The sequence below is a fragment of the Actinia tenebrosa genome, unplaced genomic scaffold (genome assembly GCF_029948245.1).
Source record: "Actinia tenebrosa isolate PJP-AT-01 unplaced genomic scaffold, QUT_ActTen_1.0 PGA_scaffold15__27_contigs__length_11533743, whole genome shotgun sequence".
Classification (NCBI taxonomy): domain Eukaryota; kingdom Metazoa; phylum Cnidaria; class Anthozoa; order Actiniaria; family Actiniidae; genus Actinia; species Actinia tenebrosa.
In genome coordinates this window covers 5,256,637-5,268,419 of record NW_028292575.1, presented here as the reverse complement: position 1 = coordinate 5,268,419, position 11,783 = coordinate 5,256,637, and the positions used below count along the sequence as shown (strand labels likewise).

At 37.0% G+C, this 11,783-nt stretch overlaps 1 protein-coding gene across 1 annotated transcript; it reads right to left on the bottom strand.

Moving 5' to 3' along the window:
* Nucleotides 1-341: 341 nt before the first annotated feature.
* LOC148910922 (uncharacterized) lies at nucleotides 342-2,770 on the bottom strand. Its single transcript, XM_089030302.1, has one exon. It carries the CDS (start codon nucleotides 2,634-2,636, stop codon nucleotides 1,053-1,055), a length of 1,584 nt encoding a protein of 527 aa, XP_088886428.1. The 5' UTR covers nucleotides 2,637-2,770; the 3' UTR covers nucleotides 342-1,052.
* Between the last annotated feature and the right edge of the window lie 9,013 nt (nucleotides 2,771-11,783).

Genomic DNA, 11,783 nt, shown 5'->3' with positions numbered 1-11,783 from the left:
TTGTTCAAATATTACATACAGGACATATGCACTGGGTCTGTATAAGCTCTATTGGATGTAGACCAGGCATGGTCAACCTCATGATAGTCTCTACCATGATATCATTGCCAAAGAGGTTGAAGAACAGGTAGAGAGTTTAATGGCAGACAGCTATGTAGGCATAGAAAATGTAACAGTCCAGCAACAACTGAATGGGAGTGACTGTGGAATCTTTGCCATAGCATTTGCTACGTGTCTGGTTTATGGTTTCAGCCCACGAGACTTTACATTTGACATACCCAAAATGCGCCCACATCTGGCTCAGTGTTTGGAAATTGGTAAAATTACAATGTTTCCATCAGTTTAGAATATGTGTTTAGAACACGCTAGTGTTCACTAGCCATCATCTACTCTTTATTTGAAACAGTAATGTTGTTTTAGAAGAGCAAATGCATTAATACCATGAAAGAAATACAAAGTTGTTAATAATCATAGTAGCTATTTAGCAAATAACAGTTGGTTTCGATCCACTAGAATATTCATTACACAAAAACATATCTATACACCTATTTCATTTAAGAAAGGTTGTCATCGCTAAAGGAGAAAGGTGATAGGTTATTCATAGTTCCAACAATCACTTGTGTTTTTTTTGTTTTTTTTTAATGAGTTTTGAGATATCCAGTGTTGTTTGTAGCCTGAAAGAACTTTAAAGGCTTTGATTATTTGCGTTTATTTTCATATATTACACCTTCGAATCGACTATTGCCTTTGGCAGTGACAACTGTTTTTTTGAAATAGGTGATACGAAAGACCACTATATTCTATTGTGCTTTAAATGCAACAAAATAGTAGTAAATTTGAGAATTAATAATAAACAATTAAGATACACTAGTTTTCATCAGCAATGTCCAAAAATAAAATAGCTACTCTGACAGGAACAAAGCAGAAAAATATTTCTTGTGTCACCAATACATTATGACATTTTGAATACAAGAATATCCTGGTATTTCATTTTTATCTTTATAAATAAATTCAAATTCTCAAATTTTGGTAATAATTAGTATGTTTATAATCTAGTCAAATGGAATGATTGGTGGACAAAGGTTAACAAGACCAGAACACACCCTTAAAATGATATCAATGACTGGTACCTGTTCCTTATTGCTCATGAGAAAGTCAGTGCTCAGTGTCCCTTTCAGAATTGTGTACTTGCACCTCAGCAAACCGATTACCCTCTCCACATGAATTCTGACATTTGCAATTCCTCGGGTGTTCTCAACATCGATGGGGTCCAGCTGGCTCTTCCCCTTAGTAAACGCTGGTATAACAAGCTCTGCTCTCTTGAATGCCACACTTTCATGAACTGTAAATCCCCTGTCGGCCATTACTAGATCACCAGGCACAAGTTTATTTAAAATACCACAGTTTTCAGTGAGGAGCTTATCAGATGTTCTGCCACCCCAGGCCTTTGATACAAAGGAAATGGTGCCTTGTGGAGTGATTCCAATTAATACCTTTACAGTGTTGTGGTGTTTGTAGGAGCTGAAGGTCTGGGCTCTTGCCAGCAGGTTGGTAGGCCTTTCTATGAAGACCTCAAAACAATCAATAATCACTGTTGTCTTCTTTCCAAACGAAAACTCGAAGCATTGAGGCATTGTTCTCCATAGTTCATCCCGCTCAGGCCAATATATTAGTTGAGAGAGTCGTATGTCCATGATTGTTATCCAGGTAAAAAATATCCTGGAGACAGTTGGTGCAGACACTTCAAAACGGTATGCAAGATCCAAGTATGGCACATTAAGTCGGAGTTTCATCAAGACCATGACAAGTTCCTGGAACTTCGTTAAGCTCAACGACTTTCTTGCCACATGAGGGGCTACATGTTCATATACAGCTTGTAAAATAGTAGCTGAAGGCAATCCAGTGTAAAATAGTACATTCCCATCTTCCAGCATATCTTCGCGATCGAAAGGGGCTTTCTTTGGCTGAGAAAACATATAATCTAACTCCTCAGTTTGTGTGCTTGACTCGGTCATTTCTGGATTAACTTCGTTTGTTTGTGTGCTAGAGTCAGTGATCTTACAAAGTTCCTCCAGCTTCGAAGTAATCCCGTCCAATAAATCGCCATCTTGGCAGTGCAACTTTGATTTATCACTCGCTGATTGAAGGTCATTTGCGATCTGGCTGATTTCCTCAGTTAAAGAAGGAGAGTCAAAAGAAATATTGTCGATTGTAGCGCCTTCTTCATCCAGTTTCGCTACCTTTGCAGCTGACTCGAACAATGCTCTTTCCTGTTGTCTCTTCCTTCTCACTTTTGCACGTTCACTTCGCGCGGCTTGAAGATCAGAGTTTTTCTCACTTACTACTGTTTTGTTGTGTCCCAAATTTAATGTAGGCACCCAATCGACGTTAAACTTATCCCAATTGGCAGCCGGTTTTCCAGAAACGAAGTGACGGCTGCAAATTCTCCCACTGTTGATGATTTCTTCGGATAACCCAACCCTACTAATGGCGGCCAACCACTTTCTACGTCGTTCAATCGACAGCTCTTCTGCCTCCTCTCCTTGACTTTTTCTAACCGATGGAACACGAAAGAGGGAAATTCCCTTATCACGAACACTCCTGGTATGACAATTTACCATTAAACAAAGAACCATTATAGAAAATGTGCTGAAAATATTGACTTTTAGTCGCTCGATTGTGATGAATCTCTTTTGTTTACACTATGTTGTGCACCAATATGGCGGTTAGCAACCGTTGTCATGCACCAAGTCACGTGGGTGAAAACCGAGAATTGTACTTGTACACTCTTGTAAACATCCCCTACGAACTCGTTTTCACCGCAACCATTTGTTCGCTTGCTCTGTTACGTGCGAGAAAACACTTAATGCATATTACTTCAGTGGTACCGATCAGCAGAACGAATGTCATAAATAGTCTCATTACCAGCCTTCTGTTGAGGGGCAGACACTGCTCGTCATGTGCTATCAACCAGAGAGTATTCTATGCTTATATCAATCAGTAAGCCTACAATCACAGGCAATCGCTGCCCGTCATGTACTATCCCGCCAAAAGAGTATTTCATTATATTGCCTTGTATCAATTAGTTGAATGGACCTCATGACTCCTCATTACCAGTCTTCCCTTGAGGGGCAAGCACTACCCCTTCCCTCCCCTCCCCTCCCCAATTCGCAATTATCCATTTAAATTTCCATAGAAATTAAAACTACTTGCATTGTCATCCATTCATCTAATAAAAATTCCACACGAGACTGGAAATGACGTCTATCTATCCTGACCGCAGTCCTCCCACTCGATATGAAACTCGACAACGGTTTTACGTCAACTGCATGGTCAGACTGATTATCGGTACACCCACACATATTGTAACTCGCTTCAATCAGGTTCATTTAGTTGTTCATTTACTCGTTTATCATCCAGGTACTCACGCGTACTGACGACTTTTTGTCTAGCTTTTAGCATGAGCCTCTGGTAACCACTACCTGTGTTCTGACGTAAAATAAATTATCTCTTATTATCGCTTGGTCGGTAAAAACTTTACATATATATTTGGGTATATTTGTTATTGTGACGTGGGGCCAAGTTTTTGGCTCTTGTTCAGCTCTCGAGATATATAAATCAATTGGATACAATAGACCGTTTTCAAATTAGTCAAATACCGCTGTACTGATTTATCACAGACTCATTTCAAAGGGTAAGCCTTATTTCAATGTCTAAATATACGCAAACAACGTAAAGTAAAGAATGCACAACTTCAACAATACTAAACACTTTGAAACACCTCTACCTAGTTGCTTCTCTTCTCTTACTGACTTCACGCTGTGGTTGATGGGAAGGATTTAGTGAATCGTGGTGTATCAACAGAAAATTCAAAACCTTGGAATATTCGAATATTGAGGGCATTAACGTTACCCCAGTCTACCAAGTCCGACAAATAGTGACCTGTTCCGCCCATGTGTTCATTTACATTTATTTAATCGTTCATTTATTCATCCGTTGATCAGTTAAAAATGGTGCAGCTGTTGGTTCAGCACCGGTTCGGGCCAATGAAAATACAATACCTCCCGAAGATTAGATTTGATTGTCATTGAACGATTATGCTTAAAGCACCAAAAGAACTTGCATTCTTGCATTATATGTTTCTGAGCTTCTCTTCTCTCTTCTCTCTCTTCTCGAGAAACCCTTATCCATAGGTAGATGTTCCCGCACACGCGTCGAAAAAAATATGAATTTTTCCTTACCACCCCCATCCCCCGCGCACAAGCTATTCTGTGTAACCCTCCTCCCCCCTGATAATCCTGTGCATTGAGCTAGCAATACTAGGTTTAGGCAATAGTACCATTAATTATATTTCATGCGCTTACCTATATATTTATAAATACATTTGTCAGTCCTATAAAGAAAGAAAGGCAATATTATTAATCCTGTTCATGTTAAACCCAGGAAGGATTTGATCATACTACACTATAAAATACTACTAGGGATCAGGATTACCAAGGCTAGGCAAATGATCCTGATACTAGGAAGCCAGAAAAAACGGCTTTAATTTTGAGTAGAGAAGGAAATGATCAATTATCGTATTCTTCTATTTCCCTGGTGTTCAGATTAGGATAAATTTAGATTTTCGTTGGAAAAAATTGCCCAAACATTTGGAATATTTGCTTTTTTCGGTCACTTTCCTCTCCTTCCTCTCTTTCCAAAGCAAACTAAGGTTGATGCTTAAAAGTAAAGTTATATAGCACAAGTAAAGCGTGACACAACATCCTAAATAGCCCTGTAAATTTTCTGTTCTTTCGCTAATTACGTACAGTGTGCTTTCCAAGCCACGCTGGAGTCTTAAGAAACCATAAAAGGCGAATATTAGGATAAATTTAGATTACTTTTATTATTTTTAGGCTTGCGCTTTCCCTTTATTTTATATTCTATTATCCTTTTGCAATTTACTCCCTTTCGTTTCGTTTCGTTTCCTTTCCCTTGCTTTCCCTTGCTTTCCCTGGCTTTTTTCGGGGCTTTTCCTTCCCCCCCGGCCCTTCCCTTCTCTTCCCTTCCCTTCGGCTGGCGGGGCCCAGCGGAGCAGCATTTCAGGGCCACATTTCATTCCAGTCCAGGCATTCCATTTTCATTCAGGGCAGGGCATTCCATTTCATTTCAGGGCGCAGGCATTTCATTTCATTCATTCAGGGCAGGGCAGGGCAGGGCAGGCATTTCAGGGCGGGAAGGGCAGAGGGCATTTCATTCATTTGGAAGGGCATTTCATTTCAGGCCAGGGCAAGGGCAGGCATTTCAGGGCATTGCATTTCATTTCAGGGCAGTCAGGGCATTTCATTTCATTTCATTTCATTTCATGCAGGGCATTTCAGGGCATTTCATTTCAGTTTCATTCATTTCATTTCATTGGTTCATTTCAGGGCAGGGCAGGGCATTTCATTTCATTTCATTTCATTTCATTGCATTTCATTTCATTTCATTTCATTTCATTTCATTTCATTTCATTTCATTTCATTTCCATTTCATTTCATTTCATTTCATTTCATTCATTTCATTTTTTTCATTTCATTTCAGTTCATTTCATTTTCATTTCATTTCCATTCCATTCCTTTTCTTCTTTCTTCCTTTTCCTTTCCAATCCCTTTTTTCTTCTTACATTTCTGAGAACAGGTGAAGGCTTTTGACACAGGATCAATAACGATTGTCAGACGCCAGTATTACTGGTGTTAATAAGACCATACATATCCAACTGCTTCAGTCGGACAAAGTTGCTCTTATCCTAAGCAAAAGAACCCTTTTGAAACATAAGTTTGATTACTCAGGCCGATTTCTCGTTGATTCTTGTAACCTTTTCTGCTCTCTCCAAGAAGTCTCTCTCTCTTTCGGTAAAGATTTGTGATCGGCTACTCAAAGTAATTCCAAAATATCTAAGCAGTCGCTCTTTATCTATTTCAAATAGGTTAAAAGACTTTATAGCTCTGTCCATCTGTCCATCCTTCCGTCGTCCATCCACACCTATTTTTATCCTCCATTTATTTTTTCGTTTTCCCAGTTTTCTTCCTCCGTTTTTTATTTCTTTCCTTTTCTTCATTCCATTCCATTTTCCCCAGTTATTTTTATTTAATATGTTATATAAATGTGAGCTCACCAATGTAAACAAGCTTTTTTTAGGTGGATGAAATATATACACAATGGTTATGAAGATTGTATGTATCAGTATAGCATTGCCCCCCCACCCCCCCGCCGCCCTCCGTCCCCACCCCCCCCGCCCCCCAAAGACAAATACTTAGCTATCAAATATTTTATTTTTCTTGCTTCTAAATATCGATCTAAAAAAAGACAAATATAATACTAATTCCTGACATTTATCAATGCGATTTACTAGTAATTAATCATAATCACCATAATCTTCATGAAGAATATAATCAATTGTGACATTTCTTGAACCACAAACAGAAAATACGACTTATATATGTGACTTTTTAATACTTCCATTACAACCAATCTATATATCTATATATATAGAGTTAAAGAAGAAAAATCTATACAACCAATCTATATATTCATAATATAAAATATAATTAAAGATGAAAAATAACATTTGCAGCAATCATTTCTAAACGTCATACATGACGAACGTTATACACCTATATATTAGTTATACCTATATATTAGTTATACCTATATATTAGTTATACCTATATGTACATATTTATATTTCAAAAACAATTCAATCTGTTGATAATATTTTTATTTTAGTTCAGTGTTTGTTCTTCAGGCGCTTATACTGTCGTCACCACGACTCAAACTTCTGCTTTTTTGAATAAAATGGTCGAGTAATATATTTTTCCGGGGTTTTACATGGACTAGTAATCTCACATCAATGTCAAACAACATTTAAGCATGGCAATATCTGTTATCATGGTGCACGCACATTTTCAGTGATTTTAACACGGTGGGCTAGCTATTCTAGTGTTTTTGTCTATAATACTCAGTGTTATAATAACTAAAACCTTTTAAAATACATTCATAAAATCCATTTAGAATCGAATCTAGACAAGATAGATTTTTAATAACTTGGGTAAGGGTGGGTAAAGTCCGTTTCGCCCTTTGAGGAAAAGTAGTCTCTCTCTCTCTCTCTATTCTATCCTCTCTCGCTCTCTCTCTCTCTTCTTCATTCATTCTTTAATTCTCTCTACCATGGTATATAGGTAGTAAGTTCATCTTAGTTTCTTTTTTAAATCATGCATTGTTTGTAATAGGATTTTATCTTACGAGTCTCATGTAACGAGGCGTTATACACTTATGAAATCATCGTACTGAAATCAAGGTGCTATCTATCTATCTACATATCTGTCTTTCACCCTTACGAAAAAATAAAAATAAAAATAATAATAGCGATACATCGGAGACAATGTTCAACCTGCTTACTCAGTGTTCCTATATTATTGTAATATTGCAATTCAATATTAGTAATGTTTGTAACCTGATTACTTCTCTGCACATAATGTCTTCCAATCCGCCTGAACTATCTCCCTCGAAGCCACACGACACTTAGAATCTGAACAGAAATATGATAAAAGGATTGACGGCAGAGCTAGCGTACGCCAGGAACACTCCGATAAAAAGAAAAGTATTCCCAGCTACACTTTTCTTCAATGGAATAATCTTTGATAAAAAGATCGAGAAAGACAACAGTGTTCAAAGGCGTCCATGCTTATAGCAAAATGAGATTACGATAGCAAAGGAGAGATAGAAGACTTTGCGTTGTCTCATCGAGCGTTGAGTGTTTCTGTGGCTCGGATTAGCGAAACACCCTATACGTCTTTGCTGGCCTTTGAGTCGAACAAAAATGAAAGAATAAGCTACTGCCATGAGGATAAAAGGCGCTAGAGCAAAACATATAAAGACAGAGATATAATAAGATTCGTATGTTAGACCTTTGGGATCCCACTGGATGAAACAATGAAGTCGGTTGTCATGAGTTGCTACGCTGAAGATTCGAAGTAACTCCATGGATAACGATCGCCCAAAACCCATTTAATGAAGCTATGAGAATCACGATCTTTTTGTCATCAGAAAGCGCTTTAGAGGAAGTACGATAGCGTAAATCTATCTATAGTTATCAAAATAAGACTGAATATCGAAACAATCAGCAGCCGTGGAAGTTTCTTGCCGAAAGAACACTAGTTTACAACAGTACCCCAGCCAGCGGTTCCACTAATCAGCCAGCGGGCGGTCACCAAAGTAGATCTCCACTAGATTCGTCTCTGACTGACAAGGAGAGGGAAAATGATTGGTCTGAGAGCGCCATGTTAGCAATAAAGATACCTGTGGTGTTCTTCATACTTTTCGAGCTCACTCCGACAACGATCAGGATGATAGAGTTTCCCAACAAGAGCCAACAGCATCACAATAACGTTATGCCACGTAGCTCCAAGCAGCTTTCTGTTTGTGTACTCAAGACAGCGGTGCATTGCATTGCTACCGTTCTATTTTGCCAGGAAACCACGATGTGGAGTTAAGACTGGCAGCATCGTGATTCTAACGAGGGGCTAAAGATTTCATTCACAGCTGCTATCGATGTGAAGCGACAACCAAAGAACTACGACTTTCTCTTTTCTTCGCATTACGGACGTTATCACTTGTTATTACTATCCTTTAGATCTTGATTCTGATTGGTCGTAAATTGTGCCATATTTAAAACCTACATTTCATGGTGGAATTAGAGAATAATGCGTTTTTAAGTATTTGAGGGGTTTTACGTTGAAAAACGCTATCTAAGAATCATCCCTTTCGATTCTTTTCAAGAAAAAAAGCGTAATGAGCTTAAAAGGAAATGTCCGGTCGAATTATTTTTTATGATTACAGTAATTTTAAGTAACACTTTCACCTAAAAAAACAGATTTGGAAACGACTTCATTGTGGTATGCTTGAATTAGTCCCAGTGTCATTCGTTTGAGTATGATTTCTTTTCTTTCCTAGCCTTAGTCCTTGAAAAAGTTTTAACATTGTAAAAAGAAATTAAGTGAATTAACTAAGACCTGTTCCTTAAGATATTTGCAATGGAAGAAACAAATTAGAACAGGACTGGACAACTACAATTCATTCTTTCAAATGTGTCTTTTCAAAAGCTTTTACGATCTTCAGAGGCTTTTGATTAAAAGCATTCGAAAATCTTGCCCTTTCTTGCTCTTCTTGAAGCCGTTTTCATATCCTTTAGTTTGAAAACCGTTTTCTTTTTCAAAGGGCGCTTTGGTTCAAAAGATATCCGTAGAATGAAAACATTACAGAAACGAAATCGTTCAGCTATTACTTAACATTTTCGCCAAGTTGAATTGAATAATCGGGGAATATTTACCGAGAATTCGAGTCTCCGATATTCACTTCACCTTCGCTAATAATTGTTTTAGTTATAAATACACAGGGATTTCTTTCAAAAAAGAAGAAGATCAAGACATTTTTTTTCCGGTACCAGCAACAAAGCGTCTGGCCGCCATTTGGATTATCGCTGGAGGTGATTATCGTGGGATAGTGTGAGTTTTCTCGACCAATCAGTGCGCGAGATTTTCAATAATCACCTTTGTTATTTCTTACTAAAAAAAACATAAAGTGATAATGGGGTTAATTCTTTGCAAAAAAGAATTTTTTTAAATGATAAGGGTTTTATTATTAAAAATTAGAACAATTAAATAAAGTAAGATAATTAATAATTTTATAATAAATACATTATTATGACCAGCTTCCACGCCAACGAGCAACGACGTCTATTACCAGCTAGGTATAACTCTGAAAACATACTTCTATACTAGTAGGCCTTTAAAATTATATATGAATATTAATAAATAGTATATTTTATTATTTCTATTAATTTTTGATTTACCTCTATTTTTAGAGTTTAAAACAAAGAGGAAAAGGTCACCAATAAAAAACTACAGAACCAAAGGTAAAAAAACAACAAAAAACACAAAACAAAACAAAACAAAAACAAACAAACAAACAAACAATAAACCAAGCAAAAATTAAGAACAAAACAAGGAGTAATGTGTGAGTGTGATTCTTAAATGCTCAATGTGCAGATTGACGTGGGTCTCATTTAATCAAACAACATTTCATGCAAATTTTAAAAGCAAAAGGAATTATGAGTGACCTTAAGCTTTTATTGGGGGGGGCATGTCCCCATGTGCTCCCCCCCTGGTTCCGGCCCTGTTTTTTTGTAACAACCAGATGAACGTTAATGCTATATATTTGCGCTTTAAAAGCATAATTTTCTCATTAATTGAAACTTGTAAACTATCATTATTATAAGAACGCTTTCAGTGTACTCCAAAATATGAAAAATACTTCGCGGGCGTCTTCGTACGTCAATAATAGACAAAGATAAAATTTTTTTAAAAATTGAATGTCTTCTAGTGCCAAAGAATGGAACAGGAGTATATTTTTTTTGTTTTGTTATCTTATCCACTTTAAGAGAGCCTGCTGTTTCTCAATTCTCAAATATCCTCGGCTTTAAACTCCCTTGAACTAAATTCCTTTCATTTTTCTAATCCTTTTCCGTAAATACGAACATACTCTAGATAAGTAACCAAAAGAGCAAGAAACAGAACTTTATCGTATTTTTTGCAGTAAGATCTGCCTAAGAAGTCGCTTCTCATTTGACGCAAGTTCATCAACCTAAGCTTTAAGATTTAACTCAGGCCTCTTGGCAACACTTTAGTGTTAATTTAAACTCATTGAAGTGATTTGAGCAACTAACTTACACTTACTTCACAAACAAACAAATATGAGGTATATACGTTCTAAGAAACGTTCTTTAAAAACATACAACTTGAATGGAAAAATTACTTCATTCCTTTGTTATATCAGTTCTAAAGCCCTAAAACTTCAACTACACTCAAAAGAATTACAAACCAGCTAAAAAAGGGCATTTTCTATTATTTGCCTTTGATTTTTTTGGCGTTTTATCTTCACTTCCATTGACATCGAGAAAACACGTAAGCCGAAACATAAAAATAAAAAGGGACAAAAAGGAACTAAAAACAAAACCCCAAGCTCATTACCATACTACGTGCATGGTATGCAGACAATATTTGTCGACAACAAATAAGCTAACGGTTTTCCCCAGCATTGAAAGGACTTACACGTTTAAATTCATTCGTACTGTGTGCCGTACGTATCTCACCGTATAGACTTAACGATGTGTTAATTTTACTACCAGACAACGGCAAGAATTTCGCTCTTACGACAGTGACTATCTATACTAGTACTAGGACCGAGGAGGGTCCATGCGGTATCCCCACAGGTACCAACCTTCTACCTAGATTTTATTATTTCTTATTAAGTCCTTATTATTCTTATGATTAATGTTATCGCATGTCGCAAACCGTGTCTGTGGCAGTGAGTCCCCTGGTGTTTCGCACAGATACGAACATTGCTTTCAGAATATTTTCGTCGATCTTCTAGTGAAAAAAAATTAATAATGAACGCAATTTTTCGACTAAATCCATCAGGAAAATTACCCCTAGTGCATCCATCCCGTCTGGAATGACTTCAGTGTTGTTTATGTTTGTTGACTTGTTTTTTTTTACAACAGAAACAACCCTGAGTTGTAGACTATCATTCAGGGGGGAGGGTTAAGTTCGCATGTTGTATTTAGTTCCTGTTCAAAAGCTTTTTGAAGTCTTAGCATGAACTCGATTCAGATATGTCTACGAATTTATATGTCTAAGTCTAATATATATATATCAATCTTTTTATTTTAAGAACCGCAGTGCAACAGATGATTCTATTTTATT

Bases quoted from the DNA above. Each gene is read 5' to 3' on its own strand.
- LOC148910922 (XM_089030302.1), bottom strand. From the start codon at position 2,636: ATGGTTCTTTGTTTAATGGTAAATTGTCATACCAGGAGTGTTCGTGAT.